This window comes from Spinacia oleracea, chromosome 3 (genome assembly GCF_020520425.1).
Source record: "Spinacia oleracea cultivar Varoflay chromosome 3, BTI_SOV_V1, whole genome shotgun sequence".
Taxonomy (NCBI): domain Eukaryota; kingdom Viridiplantae; phylum Streptophyta; class Magnoliopsida; order Caryophyllales; family Amaranthaceae; genus Spinacia; species Spinacia oleracea.
The window spans coordinates 22,467,175-22,492,497 of record NC_079489.1 but is presented as its reverse complement, the minus strand read 5'-3'; the positions used below and the strand labels follow the sequence as shown (position 1 = coordinate 22,492,497).

Below are 25,323 nucleotides of genomic sequence, written 5' to 3'. Positions count from 1 at the left end.
TCTTTTAATCATCCATTCATTAGATACAAAAATTAATTTGCTTTGTTTCCATTTTTCTGTTTGAGCATCTACAGACAGCAACCATCGTTTATCTAAGGGAACGCTCTCTATATCAGCCAATATATATAAGTTGATCCTACAAAAGCTGACATTGCTCAATACTAGGAAGGTTATCACCCTATACATACAACTTATCAAAGCTTAATATTTTACAACTTTGAACTCGGACATTCACATGTACATGAAGCAGTGTTGGTAATATACTCTTATCTACAGTGATTCTTCGCCTAATCTTGCCCATCTCTCTCCTTCTTGCTTTTCTTTGATGGTGCCTCTGAACATGAATAAAATAATCCTGTTGAACTTCTACGGCTGAATTTGAACGCCGATTGAGAACACCCGAGGAACATGGCTAAAACCGATAACGGGAAGAAGTGAGACATGGGGTTGCACAAAAATACTCGGCTATATCAACTCAGGTCGAATCCAGCCTCTGAGTTTATAGCATAGAGCAATTTCCTCTCTAGTTGCTCCTTGCTACATTGAAAAACAACTCAAGTAAGAGTTTATCACCTTATAAAAGGGCAAGCACGATATGCAATACATGTTGGGGAACAACCAGCAAAATCCTACAAGACATATGCTCCGTACTTCGTATGCTAGAAGCATGAAGACAGGAGATAAATATCTCCCTGAGATAGGATTAGGATCACATATGCAGACCCGTCAAGTAGCGTAGAGAAATTTCACAATGGGAAACACTGCCACACATAAGCTGCCTTTTAAAGGATCGTTTAGACAAAAGTGATAATTGGTAAGTGGAAGAAGAAAATACTCGCTCATTTTACATGAGGACATTTGATTGAAAATGAGATGCGCAGTATATGACATTTTCAAGATCGCTTGTACAGTTGTACTTTGTGATTACTCAGAGACTTGAGCCAAAAGATAAGCAAGACATTTGAAGGATTGGCTAGTCAAAGGCAGTGACAAACACTTGGCAAGATTGTGACTGGAGGTTAGCAACAAAGCTATGCTTAAGTGCTTATACAGAGAGAATAAAACATGGACCATTGTTCAAGACTGGTGCATAATTGTTCAAGTGTCAGGCTACAGAATTAGTGGTTAGATACTTTTGCTTTGGCTGCATATAAATAACAGAAAATGGGTTCTAGAGGAGAGCTTAAACGGTTCATGAGAACTAAGCAGGGAAAATAAAAAATCTCAGAAATGCAATATGCTCTGGCTGCACCTGTTCCACTGTATGTGGTTTGCAATAACATGATGAATGATCATATAAATCATTACTAGTGTAAGATTGGTGACCAAGTATACAGCAGGACAATTTCTTAGGTTGGCGCTAATGAAGGTGCTTATACTTTCAAGCTAACTGAGGTCCCCAAGACCCCAACATGACGTTTTCTTTAGGGCTTCGCGCATCTACTTAAGTAGGTTTTAAGTCTTCTCTGCAGTTGTATATTCTTTCCCAGAGAAAGAGTCGATTTGCCACCCATCAGAAACAATAACAATTTTCCAAAGTAAACAGACAATATATTATTTTCCAAAGTCGAACTAACTAGGAGCCTCCAACCATCTCTTGAAGTTGGTATTTTAAAAGAGGAACATGGTCCAGAAATTTAAAATTCTCCCTCAAGCAAAATGCATCAGCCCTCTAAAGATTTAATTTTATACCAAACTAACATAACTCAGCAGTACAGCCTATAAGAAAGGGATAAAACTTGAAAACCAACTAGCTGAAGCAGCTGACAATGAGAACTACTTGATAAAAAAAGAGTTGGACAAAGAAACTAACCTTCTATACGGTGGAAGCTTCAGAAGGTTCATACAAGTTGCTGATGTTGGCAAGCGATCTAGAGCTTCCTCTGTAGCACTACCACCAGCTCTACACAAGTCATTTAGCACATTCAGAACCAGACCATGTCATTTTTAAACAAAAAAAGGATGTGTAAAGAAGTAAAACCTTTGTATGCAAAACTGAGGCTCTAAGGATTTAAACCCAAGCAGTGGCCCACGAGAGCATCCAGTGACGAATCTGGGAAGCAGAAGATGTAAGAAAAGTTAGAGCCTTTCCCAGAAGTTTATGAAAGCATTCAAATCGCTGACACTTGTACTAAAAACACCTCCCACGTCTACGGAACATGAGGGGGATGCAAAAACTTTAAGGAGATGAGAGAGACAGAGGATCCATATGATGGAGAAGATGTAGAGAGAACCATTAGTCTATTTAAAGTGTTGCATCTTCCCAGCAGACAAGTAGATAATAAGATTAGCATAAATGTTACATGCTATCACAAGAATAGATATCCAGTTCAGAAATAATGTGTCCAGCACTTACGTAGGATATATTAGTGTATTAAAAAAAAATATGCGAGTTATTTTCTCCCAAGACCAGTTTTCCTTCAAACATCTGGGCATCCAAAATAATCACAATGGAAGATCTATATGGAAGAATTGTTCTTGTTGTTCCACGAAGTACTAAAAGGTACATGTAGGGTTACTTAAAGAAAGGTTTCTAGATTGGCTTCAAAAAGACTACTAAAACACTCACTTGAGAAATTTCATCTGGTTTTCCTGAGAAAGGCTCTTGAGGACTTCCCACAACATCTCAATAACATAGTGATCCTGTCAACAGTAACAACAGTTTGCTTCAAAAAATAATTGAAAAAAGGAGCTGGAAGAAAAAGAAATATCAGTTGTTATGTCAGTAGTAGTAAGGAAAAAATCCCTTCAAAAAAAAAAAAAAAATAGTAGTAAGGAAAAAATAAACTAGACCACCAAAAGTACTAGTAAAAAATGCAAACCAAGACTGGAAAAATAGTGGAATTTCAAGTCGGTAAATCCTCAAAGGCCATAACATCATGAGTTTTTCAATAATTGAATCTTTGGAAGAACTTAAACAAAATAAGCACTGAGGAAGTTGGGCAAAAGAGAAAAAGAGATATTGACCCTTCAGTGTATGAACACGAAATACGTACCCCAAATAAGAAGGCTTTTTATTTAATAAACTAACAAAAAATATATTATAATTCTGAGTTCTGAAAAAACATCAATTCAGGCTGAATCTTATGCATAGGAATCTTCTTTGTACTAAGTAATTGAACTCTTGTACTTTCCTTAGCTTTGTATTTAACTTAATGGTTTCCATCTTATTGGAAAGAAAAGATAATACATTATCCTAAATCATCAACAAAACCACTATTCCACTATCTAGAGTTAGGAGAAAAGACAAAGAAAGAGAACATACTTTATGGTATCCTCCTGAGTACTGGGAATGACAGCGCAGATCGTCAATATCCAAGCCATCAAGTGAACCTGAAATCAAAATCTACATAGGCCAAAAACAATTAGGAGACATCCAATAAGTACGAATTGAAGCAAAACAAAACAGGTGATGGTTACTTTGAAAAAAGGCAATAAAATAGCGCAAGTAATGGGTAGAGAGTATAGAACAGTACACATTTGGGATATATTAATCTCGCTTTTAAAACCTATGTGAGGTGCTGAATTACCCTATCCTTAGGTTGAAGTTACCCTAAACACTAGCAGTATACTGAATATAAGTCATTTGGTTATTCCTTAATTCTTCTTGAAAAAGGCAATTGACGAAAAATAGGTACAACAAAAGTAATGAATATAATCTTTTCAGAGAAGATGTAAATACCTGAAGTTCATGCTCATTAAACATATCAATCCATTCCTTTTGTACCAGTTGCTGAAATCCTCTGAGGAAATGAGAGCTTTGCTGACGTATCTGACAGTTGTTGTATTCATAGTTTCACTGTGTTGTTAGTATGTAACCAAGTTTGAAGCTTGCATGGAACCCTACATATATTAAAACTAATAAGATGTATTACCTGATAATTCAATCGATGATTTGCTATTAGATGAATAAATGGAATCATATTCTCATTCGTAACACGGATATTTTTCCCTCCAGGAATCAATTCTTCTTCTGTCTGTTCTCCATATTCATTATTTACAATGACAAAATACAATTCCAAGTCTGAAACATCACCTTGATAATGCTGCAGGTGGAAACAAGATTAGAGTCAAACTTTACCAATTTGCTTCAAAAGACGGTAAATTCTCTCTAGCAAAGGTGACAATAGACAAATATAATTTAAACACATCATAATATGGTCAGCAAGGAAAGCGTTGATTCTTGACAGGTATCAGGTACAACAGGAGGTCACACTAACTCAGGAATATTTCTACTAGCTCTCCATCAGACAGACAAAAAAAGTCAAAGACAAAGTGGACAGAGATTAGTATTACCAATCTGATAATATTACATTCACATAATCAAAGAGAAACTGGGTATTTGGGATACAAAACAGATTTGCGTTTGATCATACTAGTTCGAGTCATATCAGGTCAATTAGCTCGTGGTGCTTACACTCCATCCACCCCTTTCCTTTCTCTTTCCTACTCCTTACTTCCCTAAAGAGGATACTCTCTCCCTCTCAATTCTCTATTTGTTTGTTGAAGTTAAAATTTAGAATCTCGGGCTTCAAATACTATTAAGGGTTTTTAACCATTCTTTGTATTCAAAATGTGCAGGTTATCGGGTTATATTTAAATTTATCATTTGGGTTTGATTTAATACTTTTTTTAATTCAGTCGAGGTCTGCGTATTTAATAAAATAATTAAAGTTTCCCTTTTGCTGTTTTAACATTATCCAAGTTACTAAGAATAAGATCAAGGACTTGTAACATGCCATGGAGTAGTATATTGTCAATGGAAGCTCTGTTCTGGTGTACCATGTTATTGAGAACTCGTGAGAAAGTTTATCTCACTTGTCAATTGCCTGGTCCAGCTGATCTACATAATAAATGGGTTGGACATGGTTGTGTATTATTTCATTGACAGACCTAGAATTTAATTAGACAATAACTTTGTTCTAAAATCTTGTACTTCCTCCATTCCAAAAATATTGCAACATGCGGGTAGTGCAAAAATTTGTGAAACATTCTTGAATGGTAAACGTTGCCAGATTTTGGAACAGAGGAAGTTTATTTTAGTTGAAAGATGATATCTTTGGCAGAAGAAACACAATTAAGCTGTGCTACATGATGAACTTTTTACATGGTACGTATCAAAGGTAAGCTTGGAAAAAATTCTTTGATTAGGGTTTTTTGGGAGATCTCCTATCCTTATTGGTACTGGCAGGAATTTGAATGCTAGATTTTCAACAATCTCTGAGCAGGAAAAATGAGAGCGTATAAGATTGATTAGAAGCCATTACCATTGGAAAATTTGTTTAAAGTATATCACATCGCTGCAACATCAACAAATAACCAAAGCTCCAAGCAATGTATGGTAAGACTTGCAAAAAGCCAAAGACTAAGATGCATACCTTCAAAAAGATAAGGTGCCGGTATAGTTCTGGGTCTAGTGAAGGCAAGTCATTTAAATAGTTATGCCTGTAAAGAAAGACACAAGTCATGGTCATTCCAAGGTGAATAATTTCATACAAGTGATGGTTAATTTCAAGTAGAAAAATAGCACTGAGAAATATACCAACTGTCAAAACAATACAAGGTATGACAAACTTTTGTCAGAGGCAAATTAAGCAACTAGGTATAGGTGAAACCGTGAAACATAAATAGGGAACAAGTCCCTAAACCCTAGATGCTATGTCACAGTCTCACAAGGTTTCAGAGTTAGGGTGGTATGTGCTAGCAATATTAAGTTCCTCACTATACATAATTTCAATACCAAATATGACGATAAAACTAGAAAATGAGATTTGTTCAGGCCTTACTTTTGTTTCAGTTTGCTCAAGAAGAATGTTGCAAATGGTATGTCCACAAGAATGCCTTCAAACATTGCCTGTTTCAGCACAATAAGTAAAAATAAACACCCAAGTACCCAACTGAGTAAAACTTTCTTTTTGTAAATGGAAAACAATAGCAACAACAAAAAAAAATTTATGGAAAAAAGCAACAACTACCTACTCATTAGTTGCATATGTTTAGTAGACTTTGTTAAACAAGATAACTTTCAGTCTATGTTACATGGTCACGGTTACGAGCATCGGATACGGGCACGAATCGGGGTGTCCAATACGGAAATTTTTGAAAAATGTGGTACGGGGACACCACCCTAAATTTGGACATAGGTAAGGGGGAACGGCATTTATAAAATATTTTTTAAAACTATACTTCCTGCTTTTTTTTAATTGCACCATTTGGGCTGAGCACAAACATTAAGAGAGAAAATGTTTAAAATGACCATGTGATAACAAACAAAAGAGAGAAAAGGTTAGGTAAAGATAGTAAATATACAATATACAAGGGCAAATGGGTATTTGGTGTGTGAACACAACAAAAAGCATGTGGAAGCATACCATTAATGGAAATGGTGTTGCATAAAAAAACGAAAGGGAAATGGTACTATTTATATGCAACTTTCAAATAAGGGGAATGGTGCAATTAAAAAAAAGGAGGAATTATGTATTTATTTCTATAAAGAAGTTCTTTAAAATTAAAAATACAGCCAAGTTCCATTCTTCCCAACCCATAAGTAAGAGCTACTCCTGTCCTATAAAAGTGTGCCACCTTTCCTTTTTTGTTTGTCCCAAATTAGTTTGTCCGTTTCTATAAAAGGAAAAGACCCAATACTTATTACCTCTCTCTTTCCATAACGGAAGTTAGGGTGTCACATCCTCTCTCATTCAATTAAAATAATACTACATGTCTAAACTATCCCCCATCAATCCATTTTTTAAATTAAAACAACAGGAATAACCACCCTACAACTCATCACTTAAAACTATGAGCCAAAAGAAAGGGGCACATTATTATGGGATGGACAGAGAACTATATTTTTGGCCCAACATAAAGCCCAAACCAAAAGCACTTGTGAGTTGTGACCAGCTGACTGCCTCATAGTATTAGTTATGCTAGCAGTCACGTAAAAACAAAGTAAATAGGACATTGATTTTTCACAACCTGTTAGCTTCCATTAAGAGGAGAGAGAATATACTCCACCCAGCCCCACAAAGGCAGGAGAGAGCAGCACGAGAACATGACCAGCGTAGGCAACCAAGCTCCACCATCTCAACCTGCCTTAAAGACTGATTCACATTCAGATCTCTGGGTACAGACTGCCGTGCTCGTCCCGTATTATGTACCCGGATCAATGTCAGGGTCGTATGGACATCGGTACAACGGCACACTTTCCGTGTCCGGGTAACATAGTTTTCAGTATAAAAGAAGGTAGAATCTGTGCAGAAAAGATTTAACGGTTGAAAACATAAAGTTTTACCTTCGCCAGAATTGTTCCCAAGAAACGGAAGTACTGCAGATGCTGCTCATGGACTAGTCCTGACCCAGGGTTAGGGTAGAGTAGGTGATCAGCTGTCTCCTGGATGCACAAAGACAAAGTAGATATTCCCAACCATGGGTATTATCAGCTTATGTGTAGATGACAGAACAAAAATATCATTGAAATCTGATGTATACAAGTTAACAAAAACATCATTGATATCTGATGTATATAAGTTAACACAAAGAGGAGAGAGAGAGAGAGAGAGAGAGTACGACTTGCATCAACTTGACCTTTTAAAGATTTTAATGTTTCAGAACCAGTGTATAAAAAAGCGCAAGGGGAGCGCCTCTTCAAAGTGAAGCGCACGTTTTAAAATTGAAGGTTTCTTTACTATTATGAATACATATATGACTAAATTAGAGTATTTAAACCACCAAAATATTTGAACATCAGATTTTCTTCCGTATTACTCTTTGTTTTAACAAAAATAAAGCATATAACATAGTGTTTATCATGCACTATCCACTAGGAATACTATAAACATCGCCAACTATCGTCTTCTTCTTGTCTTCCTTTTCCTTTTCTTTTGGACTCTTGGGCCACTTTCTATTGTTTAATATCAATAGGGTGTGGTCTAGAACACAGTAACAACATAAGAAAAGAAAATACCAACATAAATTTAAAAAAAAAAATTCAATGAAGCGCAGAAAAGCACGCTTCATGCGCTTCTTCCAAAACGCTTCGCCTAGGACTAATTAAGCGCTTTGCGCTTCAGCGCACTTTAATTTCATACACTGTTCAGAACTACAACTCTAAACTGCAAATAACAAAGCAAGCAATAGGTCATTCGGCAAGCAAATGGTAAAAAAGTAAATGTTTGTAACTGTTGACAACCTTAAATAATCCATATTGTACATCAAAAGCAGCTTGAGTGACGTTCTCCATGAAATCTTTGAAAATACCACCACCATCTACGCCAGCTTCCTCAACCCCAAGCTCATTGACGAATGTTACACGGATCTGAAAAAATGGAAATAGGGAGAGTTGTTCATAGAGGAAGGCAAGTAAAAGATGACATAACCAGAAAAAAGGAAAGAAAGAAAAGACAGTCAAAACTCCCCCGAGAAAGAGAATAAAAATTCAAGGTCAAATTAAATTTTATAATCAAAAGATTATATTACCCGCTCTCGAAGGTCGTCATCTGATAATGCACTCAACTGATTAAAAGCGTCTTCCAAGATGTGATCTCGACGTACTTTGACTCGATTTCTAGTAAAAACAGCTCGAGAACCATCTGTTTTCCTTGCTGCAGCCAACAGCGACTAATAAAAGGAACAAAAAAGCACGGTTACAACCAAAGGTTGCCATAAATAAATACTACTTCCTCTGGGGATTTTTTACTTGCACCATTTGGGTTGGGCACAAAGACTAAGAAAATTGTTAATATCAAAATTGCCTATATGATAACACACAAAATAGAGGGAAAATGTTAGTTAACAATGGTAAATGTGAAATGTGAGTAAGGGTAAAGTGCGTATTTTGTGTGTGAACACACCAAAAAGCATGTGAAAAGATACCATAAAAGGAAATGGTGCAACTAATATGCAACTTCCATAGAAGGAAAATGGTGCAAGTAAACAAAAACGAAGGAAGTATAATACACGTTTTGCATTAAAACCCCTAAGCATCAATCCCACCAAGCAGCAGAGAATTTAACACAATTGTACCTATAAGGTTAAGATGAGAATCTGTAGAGTACCAGTAGGACAAGAGTAAAGAGAGTCCTGCTCACCTAGACTTCTCTCTCCGTTAATACAAGGGTGCAAGTGAAACCTAAACTATTAGTTTTGAGTATATGACTCCTTTTACTTCCAAATAGCTTATAGAATCGAGCAACAAAGCTCCATTCAAGTTTCACAATAACACTTGCAGCTATCTACAACTACAGTACTATCTCCCCCCCCTCCCCCCATAAAACTGTCTTAGAAACTCAGTCACATTATCAGCTGTAGAAAAATCCATTAAAAATTGAAAGGGTTTAAACCATTATCCCGATGTTCCAATAAAAATAAAGTTTGTACTGTTCTATAAAAGCTGCAAGAGACTCAAAGTTGGTTAAACCAAAATATTGCGTGTAAAACGATTTCATGTATGAAAATTACGCCTCATAGTATAATGGTTTGGCAACAGTCTGTTATGTGTATAAGACAGCAATATCTGGCTGTTGCAAAACAGATAATGGTGTAAAAACACAATTTACGGCAGCCAGCGTACAACAGCCTCTTACACAACAGCAAGCTCAAAATTCATTAACTAGAAATCTAGAAGCATATGCAACAATAAGGATTGGAAAGCAAGCACACCAACCAGTAATAAACATATCATTATTGAAGGATGATATATGGAATAATTAGGTGGTCACTCACAGCAAATATCTTAACTCTGCTTGTAAATGGAACCAGGAATGGAGCTTGCTTAACTATATCACGTGCCCTACTGTTTTCTTGCATAGCCTGAGAGAAAAAAAATTAGGGGTCAAAACCAGAAACAAAAAAAAAACCATCTCAGAAGGTTCACTGATATGAAGCAGATACCTGAGAAATAAAGAATTCATTTACACCATCTGCATGGAAGTCACTTGAGGGGGCAAACTGCCTTCTATTGTTCCAATCTTGCAACTGCGATCACAAGGTGACATGTTAAGCAAGTACAAGATCATTTTGATAATTTTTTTCTGAGTCCCAAATGATTCGGGGTCGGCTAACATGAACTGTCATTATGAACCGTTTGTCGAACGTAAAGTAAGAAAAGTAAAAGGTTATGTTAAAGAGAGTAAACAAGCAAGAATGAGAAAGTGAAGAGGGTAACAAGGCACGAAAAATAGGAAACAAGAAAACAAGATAGGTCGGTTTAAAGAAGCACAAAGACAACTCAACAAAAAAAATCATATTGTTCATGAACCCTGAATACCTGAGTGAGAAGCTCAGCCACAACTACGCTGACCCTATGGTGCAAAAAATCTAATGGCTGCTTCTTGTAGGTCAAGCTTTCAGCATTGTACTTAACCACATTCACTGGATTCACCCACAGAAGCTGCCACAATGCCTGTACAGTCAAATTATGGCATCCTTTTAGAAAAGTTGGATACGACAGCATAACATTATGACATAGCTTGGGTTGAGGATTAGTTTCCAAAGGAAGTAGATCAAACATATGCATTCATCAAACTATTAAAGTATCCAATATATATATATATATATATGCATGCATGAACATCTCATTCATTCATTATCATCACCCCATTGCCTCAAAGAGGCTCCCGCAAGAAGTAGGGTAAGGGGGGTCAGACGTATTCAACCTTACCCCAGCAATTGCAGAGAGGTTGTTTCCAAGTGACCCAAAAGCAATAACGGGACGACAACGGCATGACCATCTTCTAATTCATGGAAATGAAGCGAACATGTATTAAAAGACATTTTGATTTAGTCCATTACATCCCACAGCCAAAAGAACAAATGAATCTATGGCTCCATCGGAAATGGACAGGCATGCATGAACATCTATGTCTACAAAAAATACGTGGTTTGAAAGGGTAACTTTTCATTAAACTCCGCCACAATCCACATGTATTCTTTATTTTTAGCATGTCGTCACATCAGTATTTCTACTTTTAAGGGCCATTCAAAAATAAAGAGTGAAAAAAGCATTAATTATCATCAATATATTAAAGTATACATAAGTGAAAATTATAGGAAGTTGATATTTTGAAAACAAATATCAGACATATCAACAACACTTTATACATTAACATTTGTTTTACATGTTGGTAAAAAATACGGTCAAAAATCAAAATGAGGTGTGGGAACAGTGCAGACGTCACAGTGGAACAACTAAAAAACGAAGGTAGTATATAAAAAAGACAACGAATTCCTAGCTACCAAATAAAAAGTTACAGAACTGTCTTTGATCAGAGAAGCATTGCTAGGATATAATAGAAACTGAAGCATAGTTGGGAAAACCATGGGTCAAGGACAACTGTTACCTGTCGTAGTATTACGATTAAGTATCGAATATCCTGCAGTGGCAGTGGTTTCTCTTGTTCATAGAACTCTTCGTTATCAACAATCATAAGCATGTGCCTGTCCACCACAATAAAAAGATTGGTAACGTTGCACACTGTATAATTGAAAAAGAACAAAAAAAGTACCAGGACAAAGAAAAAGTAGAGAAATCTAACGCGTAATTAATATTGTATCTGAATTTTGATAAAATTAGAAACTTTGAACCAATAAACAATGATGTACAATGATTTAGCCCTTATAATAAAGCATAATCCATGCCAGGATTACTGGCAGATACAAGTTAAAGCTACTTCTATAGTTCTATCAATTTATGTATGAAACAAAGTAAAAAACTATTGATCCTTTGCATGATTTATTCTCAATATTTAACATTCTATTTGTCTGTGTTTTAAACTTCGTGAATCTGCTGTGATTAAATGTCTAACAAAAGAAGTTTTCTCAAGAAATATACTACAGAAACCGAATCACTCAAAGATCAATTAGATAAAATCTCACAAAGAGAAATAAGTGCTTTCAATTTAACTTGAAAACAAGGAATGATTTTGCAATCAGCATGTGATGAAAGGTTGTAGTAGTATATTTTGGATGTTATGATAAGGATAAAGGTAATTGAAAGTCTGAAAGTTTTCCTGTGAAATCCTAAAAGCTAATGTACTTTTTTTTTGGATAGAGGTCAATGTAACTTCTAACTTCGTAACTTCGTTCCAGTTTCTCGCATAATCCAGCAGGAATAATAAGTAGAGTGTAATAGAAAACAGAATTTGATTCTATGAAGTCCTGACATAGGTCCTCCTCAATAAATGGGTAACAAACATCAGAGAGCCTTTCTTTTAAAAGAAAGACGGAAAAAAAGAAATTCACTGATCAAGGGAGAATAAACATACAAGTTTTTCCAACTTGGGCATCTTCAGACCAATTCAAAAACATTACACTTCAGATTTTATCACATTAGGTCAAAGCAATAACCAGTATGATCTTAAGTTCTTAAGCTATATGACATAAGTTTTTTATCCAATGGACCCTACAAAACAGAGATGTGTAAACACATAAACAAGTAAGACAACCAAACATGAGGATAGGTGAAGAAAATAATTAACATGAGCATTTGGAAAGATCCACAGAGAAAGGAAGGGATTTTTTCTTTTTTTGAAGTGAACTTTAAAATGTAGAAAGACGGGATAAAAGATAATAGCAGTAATATACATGGAAATAGTGAAAAGGTCATAGGGATAAATAATACTCCATCATCTCACAGAAGGAAGCAAACTGAATGGAGACAATAAGCCAGAAACACCGCCATATAACGGGCAGCTTACTTGTAAACAGGGCAGAAAACAGCCAGAGGTAACAGCCAACCAGGTACACCTTCTGTCAAATAAGTAGATCGCTCTGCCACAATTGACCATTTCTGAGTCTCATGACACCGCTTCATAAAACTCCAAAGAACAGGTACAAGAGAAGTCCTGTATGCTAGGATTGTCATAATGCGTTCAAGGGGCAAAGTGTTAAAAGTCACATGCAGGAAAGCACATGCTGTCCCAACAGCTATCACTTCTCTATCATCAGGACTATTTTTTTGAGTGAATGAAGGAATTCCTCCCAGCAAAACGTTGACCTGCAAGTAAAAAAGAGTTACTTTTTGTGATAAAAAATGGGATATGCGCGACTTCCAGAAGCTGTGCAAAAAAAATAGGTAAAATAAAGGATATTAGGAAAGCTAAAAACCACACCAATTGCAGAAGAAATCGTGGATCTATCGCATTAGATATCTGGGATTCCAAATCCTTGCTTAAAACATTTCCATTATATTCTTCCACATCGACCATTTCCTCATCTTCCATAGCAGAATCTGAATAAGGTTGCAAAATATAATATGAGTTACACAAGCAATTGAAACACTGACAGAAGAGCGTTTCATTTCAACACACTTGGAGAAGTAAAATGATCATTAATAAAAGAAGGAAAGGAATCCCATAGTAGACACACAGTGAAAAAACAGAAAAATGTAAACGATAGTAACTTGGATTAAGCTAAGAAAACCATACTCTCATTGGTTTCTCTACTGACTGATTTTAGAGGAGGGAGCATCTCCAGCAAAAATGTCGCCACTGCTGCTAAATCAACAGCCTGAAAGATAATGACAGAATGATGTTCATATAAACCAGAGGACTTTATCGTATTAGACTTATTCCGCATCTTCACACTAGAAGGAAACACGATAGATCTGCATAACCTTAAAAAAAAGGTTAATCTATACAGCTTAAAAAGTTTGACATACAAAGCACACCCAACGAATTATACAATGACATTTTCATTCAACCAAGGAATTATACACACCCAAAATAAATAGAGAAAAACAGATCAATCGCAACCGTAAAAACTAGATCAGTAATGCATTTGCATACAACATACAAATATAACATTATATTTGTGGGGAGTGGAAGAGGGTGTGGAAAACACAGGAGTCTAAATAAAATTTTAACATCAATACCATTTCAAATGAGCTGTCAGCCTCCGATAGAACAAGTGCAGATGCTTCTAATATGTTTCCAAGTAGGCAAGCATAGCTTGGATATTCAGCTGAGACATCTTTTGGTAGACTTTTAGTCTGACTACGCACAAACAATGACATCTGGTGCACATAATGCTTGCACACCTGATGTCTAGCAAAGACCTGGAAAGACAAAAAAAGCACCAACTCAAAATTGAACTGTAGCCACAAATAGAAACATACATTCACATGTGCCACAAGCAACTTAGGAGTTAGGACAAAACTCATTTGAATCAGACATAAGAGCCAGTTAAAAAAGGAGTCGGTGAAGACCATAACTCCCACAAGTCCGCGACATAAGATAATATGTAAGCATTACTACAATAGGAAAATCAAGACATGGAATTGCAAGACAATAAGAAAGGACTGCCATTTTTATCATAAGTTCCAACCTAAAACTGTATTCGTTTAATTCAAGTCTCTGGGGGAATGTGGTGAGGTACTTTAAATGGCACTGAGACTAGTTAGAACATTTGTGAAGTCTTGTATGCATGTGATGCGTGCATTGAATTTATGGAAATCAAAAATTTGTAAAAAAATATTTTTTCTTTTGAGTTTAATATTAAAACGTGTGCGTCGATAGAATTTAACTAAGCATTTATTATTGTTTCTCTTTTTTGTCCAAATGAGCAATAAGGGCAATACAAACTACAAATGGGGATGTAATTGATAGAATTTATGGAAATAATTAATGAGTGCGTTGATCAAGTACCACGGGATTAATATATTATGTTGGTATATAAAACAATATATTTCCTCCATTCCAATATTACAACACCATTAACCTTTTAAGGAAGTTTCACAAATATTGCACCATCTCCATTTAAGGAAATCAAATAGTTGCTTTCACACAACAAATATCCAATATAACTTTTGCATTTAACACTTGATGATTTTTTTTAATGCTTCCAATCACATGGGGAATTTTGTATTTTTGGTCTCTCCCTTTTATCGATTACCTAAATTCTTATGCAAAACCTACATGGTGCAATAATATCGAAACGGAGGAATGTTGCGAGCTGAAGTGGCCGATACTCGGTGAATATAGTGATTGATTTGAATTACTTGATAGTTGATACTACCCAAATATGCCCGGTTGATTAGAATTTGGGGCAACTTGTGCGTGATTGATTGGTATTTGGTGATTATTGTCATATATTGCCCCAGATACTTAATATGTAAATATTTCCCTGAGGAATTTGATACCTAATTTATTGGGTTCTTGATAATTCCCTTGGTTTGGGTCAAAGCATATATATTTTTCTATAAGCACATGTCTTGATTTACGATAGTTGCCTTATAATACTAATTTTTCCCTTTGTATAAGCTTATGCAGTAAATGTTTCCGTTTGCCCCTTGACTTAAGATAGAACACCTTGATATAAAATGCAAACTTAACTAGAGGACTTGGAACAAATATTTTAGCAAACCTACCTCTTTCAGGTGAGGAAAATTCTGCCACAAGAACGGTATTGAAAGAATTTGTGACGAAAAGCTCCACAATTGATCAGCATTTTGGCACACACATGGCTTCTCGCCAACATGTGGTATAACTAAGGTGATCACTTGCTCCAAGGAAGAAACTTCAATCATATTCTGAGAGTTCGAACTTTCCTTCAAAACATAAAACACATCATTTAGCTTTCTAAATAGACATAAAAAAGTACAAGGTTGGAGGAGGCATCTAAGATATTGCTACAAAACGCACCAAAAAGGACGCTTGTAAGAAAACATAACAAGTGAAGAAACGTAAAAGAACAAGAAGCTTCATCTACATAATGCATGCACATTATAATTAGTAGTCAGCAAAATGCAATACATTGACCTTGTCTAAAACGAAGGCAAGGGCCAAGGAAGAGTAACAATTTTAGCAACAAACCCATTGAAAATTCTCCAAAAGATGGAATAAAAAGGTAGCCAATCTTACATCCCTCCCTCTCACAAAGGAAACAATCTTCCCCACCCCCTTTCCACATAACCGCCTTGGCTAAGTGCTTTCAGTAGATCCAAGAATTTTATTCCATCACACATATAACTTCCAAACAGGGCATCCAAAACGAAAACTTTCAGTTCTCATTTCATATTTCTGAAATGAAAGGCCAAGAACTTTAGATGTGCACTTCCCTAAATCCATCCTTACATTTATGGGATATAACTTCCAAAATAGGGCATCTAAAATGGAAACTTTTAGTTCTCATTTCATATTCCTGAAATAAAAAGGCCAAGAACTTTAGTTGGGTACTTCCCTAAATCCATCTTTACATTTATGTATAGACGGTTTCAATGAAACCAATATATTACAGACAAATTTGGGCATTCAAAAAGGAAACTGAAGCCACATGTCATTCTTTCTCACCTACCCAAAGTCAATGGATATTTACTTTGAGATAGGGGGGAATTAAGGGAAAGTACTGTAGTACTACCTACGTTTCTTAAAGTTCTTAAAAATTTCCATTTTAGTCCGTTTCTTAAAGTTCTGAACAAGTTTGCTTTATTCTATTTTTGACATACCCCTTTATAGGATGGCTCTGTTCTCTTCTGTCTACTTTGTGTAAAGGGAGAGGAATCAACATTGGTTCCAGAACATTGCGGTGATATCAGGTGTTTAAGGAGATTCAAATTGTTGTTTACAGTAGATATGTTTGTATAAAAAGCTCAGAAATGTTAGGCAAGAGTTGTAGTTTGTTTTGGGTCTCGGCAAAGGGGGGAAATCCTAGATGGCTTTCTTTACTAAGTGTTTCCTCCCCCTTGTTAGCCTTTTTTGTTGTTTAGCTTGTAATACTGTTTTTTACTGAGCAATAAAAGTAAAATAGTTTAAGAGAAAGGAAAAAAAAGTGATATTAGTTCACATTGCTTGACATTACTTAGTAATAAGGTCCTCCCCTTTGTTAATATTGTCACTACACTATAAGAACATCCAATAATATAACGCTCAAAAGATTAGCATGTATAAAAGATTAAAAGGGACAATAGTCCCAAGTAGAGGAGTACAAAAACATATTAAAAAGGACATCAGCTCTAGAGATGTAACAAGGATGTATACCTTGGCAGCAAGAGTTATTTCTCTAAACAAGGTAAAGGTACTTCTTTGCAAAAGATAGCTAATTGTTCCACAAGCCCATGGAAGTTCAGGATCAATCAACTTCGCCACAGCTTCCAAAAAAACTGTTAAGATATGTAGGTTGGACTCTGACCAGGATGGTTGTTTCTTGAACTGGCTTCTGCATATGGGGAAAAAAAAAGAGAATGAGAAAGACAATAATAAAGTAAACCCTCTCACGGAATCAGCATAACTAAAAAGACATTGTAGATACTTAATGTCATGTGAGCTAACAAAACCTTCACCCTAAAAAAGAGACTTCACATCCACTCATAGCAATTCCATACGCACAGTACATATAATCTTGTAAAAACCATAAACACACTGCTTAACCAACAAAGAGAAAATGAGAGGTAAGAAAAATAAAAAAGCTGTGAACCTGGGTTTCCTAAAGTCAGTCATATCTTTTCCCCTTTATGGCGCAAGACAATATTTTAATTACCAAAAAGATACACATACAGACTTCAGCAGCAAAGTCAAGCTCAACAAAAATAAAAAGAGGTGTGGACTAGGTTTTTTATCCTCTTAGGATAAGTGACGTGCACACTATTATCAAGCATAAATGTCAGAACACGGAAGTAAAACAATGTCGTCCCGTCATATAAAGGCCATTCTATAACGGATTTGAACTTGCAGTTCAGTGAATTCTGTTCCACAACATGTGTTTAAATCACACCAACAACATCCATTATAGACCTTTATCTTACCGTATTAGCTGTTGTAATCAGATAAATCCTTTACACGTATTGATACAATATAATTAACTCATTAAATAAGATAATACTAAAATTTTAGTCTTTTACTTCTTTCTTTACAAAATAACAAGATTCTTAAGTGTCCCATAACAACTGTAAGATGCCGCTTCCGCAATACCACAACCGCAACTTATTTATATGCTTTAAATCACCAGATAAAGGGTCTCGATAGCCATATAATCTACAATCCAGAAATCCTAAAAAAACAAGTTTGGGATTGAAACATTCATGCCATTTGACTCAAACAGCAGTTTAATTTTAGATTGATGGAAAAAGAATTATTTATCCCATTTAGAAGACGTACATCAATCCTAAGAATGTTACACAACAAATACTTCCTCCGTTTCTTTTTACTTGCAACACTTTGGTTTTTACACTATTTACATATACTACTTTGTTTATATATGATGATTCATACTTAAGGAAAAACATATTCATGTGAGATCTTGTAAGATTCGCCTGCATGTATATTTTCCAAATGTCAACTTTTTATTTTGAACTTATTGATAATTAAATATATTAGTTGTTCAAGTTATGAATTGGCAAGCAAGAAAGTCAAAGCGTTGCAAGTAAAAAAGAAATGGAGTAAGTACATTTAGCAACTTAACAAAATTTTCTAATTTGTAATATCAATATGAAAAGGTTTGTTTCTTTAGACACGAATAAGTCATGGTTATTTGAAGACGGAAAACAAAGACAGAATCCTCACATTTCAGACAAACAAAATAAGGATTAAAAAACATCTTTTAACTATGCAGGTAATCCCCCAACTATAAGACAATAAATACATATGCCTATTTTAACTATGCAGTCTGTGTGTCAAAGGCTAAACATTTGTGTATAAGCTATGGCTCTATGTACCATGCAACAATTCAACGGACATGAACTGACACCAAGATCCATAAGCATTATCTTAGAGTCAACCTATTCTTGCAGACATGATGTGGATTAAAGGACATCTGTCCCACACTCCCACACCATGCTTGTGATTTCCAGGGATACCATTTGCCAAATTTTGATTTTATTTTTCCTCCTACTTTTTCACATGCAATCTTTTTACCATTATTCCAGGGAGGATCTGTCCTCATCCTACATCTCCAATTTTTTTCATCTTTCATGGGAGAGGAAGAGAAGCAAGAAAAGAACAAGAACACCTTATTTCAAATGCACAAGTTGCACCTAAGAAACATTAATCCCAATAGGAAATTTTTATCTTTAATACATACTGAAGCCAAATCGCCAAACAAACCTATTAGCATGAACAGCACGAATACACGCATAACTCAGTTGCTTCATCCTGTGATCCACCAGAGTATGGTTTGATAAATAATCCAAGCCGGCAAATAATATAATGACATCCCCTGAAAAGAGTTCAAACTTATTAGCACAGCCAAATAAGCACGTTGATTGCAAAAGAAACAAATAGAGATGGAACATCCATCTACTATGATTGCAAATTATAAACTAAGCAGTTGCAACACGCTGAAACTTAAACAATGCATTCACAGTTAGAAAAGTAATGGATCTCTCATATACATAACCTACTTCCCAAGTTCCCATACTCTGCTTCAAAGAAATTTTTTCAAGACCTAATCTGTCACTAACGTCTCTATCTTTTTATTGACATATATAAACAGTTGCAACATGTTGAAACTTAAACGATGCAGTCACAGTTAGAAAAGTAATGGATCTCTCACACACATACCCTACTTCTCATACTTTTGCTTCAAAGAAATTTGAAAACAAAGAAATTTGTTCAAGACCTAATCTTTTGCTAACATTTCTATATTTTTATTGACATTAATATACAGTTCCTCAGTGTCAAAATATTTTTACGGTCTTAACTTCTTTTAATAAATTTACATTTAAGCGTCCTCATGGTTAAAACATGACCCGTGTATAAAAAAGAGCAAAGTGCACTAAAGCGATATGAGTCCTAGAGCTTAAGCGCAAAAGCGCAAGGTGCGTGCTTCATCGAATTGAAGCACACTTTTTAAGAATTAAAGGTTTTTTATTATTATGCATATCTTACTAAAATAACCACAAATATATATAAACATCAGATTTGCTTCCAAAAATATATTACTCTTTGTTTTAACAAAAATAAAGCATATAACATAGTGTTTATCCAGAAGCTAGGGCTGGCTGATGTGACTGTTGTCTTCTTCTTTTCTTCTTTTTCCTTTTCTTTTGAACTCTTGGCCTACTTTCTATTGTTAATGATTAATAGGGAGTGGCCAAAACACAATAACAACATATAAAAAAAGCTTTGAACGTAAAGTAATAAAAAAAACAAAAGAATTTCAATAAAGCGCCAAAAAGCGCGCTTTTTGCAATTCGCGCACTTCATGCGCTTAATCACAGGGCTTCGCTCAGACCTAGTTAAACGTGTTTCCCTAGAGCTTTGCATTTCAGAGCTTAAGCGCGCTTTTTTAAACACTGAACATGACATATCTTTACTTTAAGGACATTTTAATTATTGCAGTTGGGTCATTCCAACACTCTGCCAATCACAAGTCTAAGCAAGGTCATCATTTGAAGTCCAATCAACTATTTTAAAGAGAATGTGACAGCCTTTTCCAAATCTCAATACAGTATATGTAACTCCATTTCTGGGTGAAGGTGGTAAGATCTATCTTTCAATTTCCAATCCCAACTTTTTCAAATAAAAGTATGTTACAAAATCCTTATTGCTGTTGATCATAAAATCTCATTTCTATCTTTACAATAAAATGAAGAAAGTGTTAATGTCCAAGTGAAACAATATACCATTACCCCCTTCAAAGTAAAAAGTACATAGCCTCCTCCTTGAAGTATTTCTCGAAGGTATATGCAACTGTATACTTAACAGATAACAATACATGGCCTTCCACACAGTTTCCCAGTTCTTCCAGCAGCTACGTACAAAGATAAAATAAAAAAACACAGACTACAAACCACATAGACTTCTGAATAATCCTGTCATCAAGAGAAAATGGTCTAACAAGCTATACCGCTTCTAGTGACGTTCTATGAACTATCCCAGAAAAGCACTAAACCGAAAACCTTCCAACACAAAAAGCCAAGCAGGGAAGCAACAACGACAGCATCAAAGAAAAAATTTCAGGAAGTACAACACAAGCTCTCGTACCCTTAACTTTTTTTTCCAATCATCCTGATTATTTTAAATCCTTTCCAAGCCTCATACAGATAATAAATTGAATTTTAGCATCATCATCCAAGCCTTCATTATTCACACATGAACAACCCAGCATCTACATACACCTAAGCTTGGGTGAAATTAGTGTAAAACACCTAGTAACCAAATCCCACACCCAAAGTACCTAAACCCCCAATCATTTCTTCTCTAATCTATTTCCACTCTACCTTTCCACTAATACCCAGTATTCGACATAAGGTTTTAGTGTTATAATACTACCTCCATTCCTTTTTATCCCATGTGGAATATTAGTTTTGAAGAGATATAGAGAGAGATTTAACTATGACTATTTATCAATATATTTATAAGAAAAAAATAGTCGTGTGTGAACTTGTCAGATTCGTGTCAATGTGTAGTTTTAAAATATCAACTTTTTTATAATGCGAAAGTTGAGATATTGATGTTTAATTATGTGCATTGGAAATTGTGCAAAAAGAAAAATGGGACAACAAAACGGAACAGAGATGGTATAAAAACTGCCACAATATATAATTACAGGAGCATGATAAGCATTTTAATACTATAATAAACAATAAAAAGCATCCACGGTTAAAACCACAAAAATAAATGAGCAGTACCAAAATACTTTCGAATTTCAAAGAGCAACCACAACAAAGCATGAAAGCAAGAAGACGAGAAACTAATGGACAAAAGAATAATCAAATATTCACCAGTATCTTGAGCAAAATGCTGAAGTAGTCGACAAGTCTCCGAAAGAGCAAAAAGGTCACCCCCATTTCTTGGGTTGAAGAAAAACAGTAATTCACAGAGAAACCTTGAATCTGGACCAAAACAATGTCTGAAGAAGCAAAACATACAATGTACATCATAAGGTCAGGTGGGAGGAAAGAGTCAAATACAAGGTTTAACCTATACATGGAACAAAACCCTTTATGAAGATTCGAACAAATAAGGTAGAACCAAGTCCCGTCAAAGAAAAAGATTCAACCAAGGATACATAAAATAGAAAGAACAGGGGAATTGAAGTAAACAAATATCATATTTAGTTATTTACCTGCCAACATTCTGGCAGCGCTTCCCATATGTAATGAAAAACTTTTCTCGCACTTTATCATGTTCAACTTGAACAGCCTTCCAGGCTCTGTAGAATTTCTGCAATCAGTGAACACGTAATGATCAAAAAATACTTACAACAAGCCTTTGCAGCTCATTTGGACTACCAATCATACTGAATTAAAAAGGGAAAAGAAAAAAACCATTCTTGAAATAAGCAACATGAGCATATGAAAACAGAAAAGTATGCATATCAGAAGTGGCTCATCAAGTCTAACAATGAGCCTAAGGACGATCATTTGATGTTTTGCTGCATAATAATATTATAATACTTCCTCGGTTTTAGTAATGTTGCACCATTTACCTTTTAAAGGAGTTTCATAAATATTGCAACAAACACATTTTAGGAATCAAATACCTCACTTCCTACTACAAATACTCAATATACCCTTGTTAATACTTGTTGATTTAGTTAATTCTTGCAATCACATGGGTAAGTTGGTATATTTTGTCTTTCTCCCTCTTCCCTTTTCCCATTATCTTAACTCACGCACTCTCTCCATGGTGCAATATTATTTGAATGGAGGAAGTATCATTTTTGTATTATTTTTCAAGGTGTTCTTTTTCTTTTCTTAAGAGCTTATGGAACTAGCTAAAATAGACAAATAGTCTGGAGCACTTTGCTGTGGCTATTAGAAAGTGCAAGGTTCCTCTTAAAGACTTATCATTATCCTTAAAAATACAGGTTAGCATTTTAGCTTTCCTAAAAGGCCGCAGGCAAAGCGGTAGCCCCAATCTTCCAGACATTGATTGAGCTCACTGCTATGCTCTTCAAGAATTCTAAACAACATTACTTGCTCAGTAAGACCAAGGGGTAGATGCTGTGCAACAGTAGAGCGAAAATAAAAGGTTACTTCCGTCCAAAGGAAGCTTATTTTTCAAGTCTCTGAGGTACTGACATGTAGATATATTGAAAAAGAACTAAAAAAGAAGTACGAACTGAGCCTCTGACTAGCACGGGATCACACCATAAGAGGCATTACAGATATGATTCATTCAACCCAAAACAATAACATAACAACAACATTGACTGCCCATTATATATTACAGCATAACCTAGTGCTATCTTGATTCATTCATCACTCATCCACCAAAATAAAATGCAAAAACAAGCAACAATCAACTTTTAAAACCCATCAAAGTTCCTCAACCTAATCAACACCAATTTACACATAATAATCTACAAATTAAAACAAGCAAACCTGAATTTTGGTAGCAGCAGAATTCTGCTGGCGTTGAAACAATCGACGATTCCGCTCCAACCGAGTTTGCTCCAAAAGCTTTTGTCTGTCTCTCTCCTTGGAACTCCGCCCCCCTAAATCAACCCGTTTTCGAGTAGATGGATCGCCCGAGAAAAACATTGCTTTTTGCAAAAAAATCCCACGATTAATTCAATTAAATGAATGTAAGAACAGCAAAGGAAAGAGGGAATTTTTAGTTTTCGATTGATTTTTGATACCTTGGTTTGCCCTAAAAACAAGTTTTGGATTAATTTGTGAGTTGTTTTTGTTGAATTATAGTGATTTTTGTTGGAAAAGCAAAGGTTTATGGAAGTTTGGTTGAGAAGTGTTGAAAATGAATAATGCTTATGAATTCTGATTCGTCTGCCCTTTCTCCCTCTCTTTCTCCCTGTGCTTATGCGAGGAAAGCTAATTTTTGTTAGGGAGAGTGAAACATTTATGACGGCTAGCTTCAGTTTCTAACAATTTATCGATTTTTGTTTTCATAAATTTTTCACAAAAAATTTAAACTTCCAATTTTTTTTTTTGAAGTATATTGAAGTTAATTTATGATGTGTTGTATGATTTGATTCTTCACCCTTTTCTCTGTCGATTAATTTTTATGATTTCAGTCGATTTATCATGTGTTTATATAAGAATTAAATTTGACATTGGATATGAAGTTATGTTAACATATGTCTGATTTAAATGTATTTATCAAACACAAATTCTTATTTACTAGCGATTTCTTTCGATATTGTTTAAAGAACGTCAAATTTCCAAAATGCGCAACTTTCTAACTTAATTCCCACCATACTGTCCATGTCAGCATTAAAACAGGTCTTTTTTTTTTTTAACAAAGCGGCACTAAATCGCTATCTCAGGTAGCGGTTGACATAAGTAAACCGCTATCTGAGATAGCGGTTTAAGTAAACCGCTATCTGAGATAGCGGTTTAAGTAAACCGCTATCTGAGATAGCGGTTTAAGTAAACCGCGTTTATATATTCCCTAAATCAAAACTTACAGTGAGCTTCCAAAACAAACACTTACCGTACCCCCGTTATGTTTTAAAGCAAACCGTCATCTCAAATGGCGGTTTGCTTTAAAACGAAACCGCTATCTCAGATGGCGGTTCAACGCTGAACCGGGGAAAAAAAATTACTTCTATTTCTCCCTTGCTGACGTGGACATTATGGTGGGAATTCGCTTAGAAAGTAACGTATTTTGGGAACTAGATTAGATCCCGTGCACGCATGGATTTTGATCATTTTTTCACCAAATATTTAACTGAACAGCAACTTTTCGGTAAGACCGCCTTACAGGCGCGTGTAGAAAAGACTTGGTGTGAAACCACGCGCGCGTGGCCTCACGCGCGACATAAGTAGAAGAAATTTCTCTCTCCTCTCATTTTCTGGAAACGCTCTCCTCTCATCCTTCTTTCTCCCACACAAAATCCTAACCTCTCTGCAACCCCAAACCCTAACCCCTCTTTCCCCGCTCTCTCTCTCCTCCAACACTCTCGTCGTCCCCTCCAAAACCATAGCCACCTTCATTCTCTCTTCTCTTCTCGCCGCCATTGCAAGATGCGAGACCTTGGATTCCGACTGTCTCCGCCGACCATGGATGCGCGACCATGGATTCCGTTTGAGGTTTTAGATTTTTCGGGTTTTTTCCTTCGATTTTGTTGAATTTGCGTTTTAGGTTTTTGAAACTCGGCAATCTCCCTCCTTAACCTCGGCGGTATGCAAAGCTATGATCGTTGATTTAGGTTTTTGAAACTCTGCTCTCTCTTGCTGCCGGTGATGCCCGTCTCTCTTCCTTTTGTAGATCGAAGAATGTGGCCGTCACCTCCTCGTCGCCGCCCCTCCTGAACCCTAGCAACCTTTATTCTCGAAGAAGTGAAGGAGACGATTCGAAGCTGCAAGGCCATTGAAGTTCTAGTGTGTAATCAGGGGGTTTCAACACCACATGTCTCATTGTCTTATTTCTATTGCGTTGATCCCGTAGTTTTGTTTTATTTAGTTAAAAATTGTATTGGTTTAGTTAT

The 25,323-nt window shown here is 35.6% G+C and overlaps 1 protein-coding gene across 2 annotated transcripts; it reads right to left on the bottom strand.

Moving 5' to 3' along the window:
- LOC110793888 (E3 ubiquitin-protein ligase UPL6) lies at positions 1–23,741 on the bottom strand. Of its 2 annotated transcripts, XM_021998821.2 has the most exons (27): positions 23,515–23,741; positions 23,258–23,418; positions 21,997–22,094; positions 21,653–21,780; positions 19,032–19,143; positions 16,971–17,148; positions 15,362–15,541; positions 13,868–14,050; positions 13,422–13,503; positions 13,107–13,225; positions 12,693–12,991; positions 11,337–11,433; positions 10,265–10,399; positions 9,889–9,972; positions 9,721–9,807; positions 8,476–8,616; positions 8,189–8,314; positions 7,292–7,390; positions 5,787–5,854; positions 5,379–5,445; positions 3,876–4,046; positions 3,683–3,772; positions 3,266–3,346; positions 2,570–2,643; positions 1,982–2,053; positions 1,814–1,903; positions 1–537 (listed from the first exon to the last, which is right to left on the bottom strand). In XM_021998821.2, the coding sequence occupies exons 2-27, from the start codon at positions 23,414–23,416 to the stop codon at positions 471–473; spliced, it is 3,087 nt and encodes a 1,028-aa protein (XP_021854513.2). In that variant the 5' UTR covers positions 23,417–23,418; positions 23,515–23,741; the 3' UTR covers positions 1–470. The 2 variants fall into 2 exon arrangements, with proteins under 2 accessions (XP_021854513.2, XP_021854512.2); XM_021998820.2 differs by having other exon boundaries at positions 23,258–23,741.
- Between the last annotated feature and the right edge of the window lie 1,582 nt (positions 23,742–25,323).

Excerpts from the sequence above, each read along its gene's own strand:
- LOC110793888 (XM_021998820.2), bottom strand. The coding sequence starts at position 23,416 with ATGTTTTTCTCGGGCGATCCATCTACTCGAAAACGGGTTGATTTAGGG. Across the intron at positions 9,973-10,264 it reads TGGCTGAGCTTCTCACTCAG|TTGCAAGATTGGAACAATAG; the intron begins GTATTCAGGGTT and ends TTGTGATCGCAG. Across the intron at positions 3,773-3,875 it reads ATCATCGATTGAATTATCAG|ATACGTCAGCAAAGCTCTCA; the intron begins GTAATACATCTT and ends AACAACTGTCAG.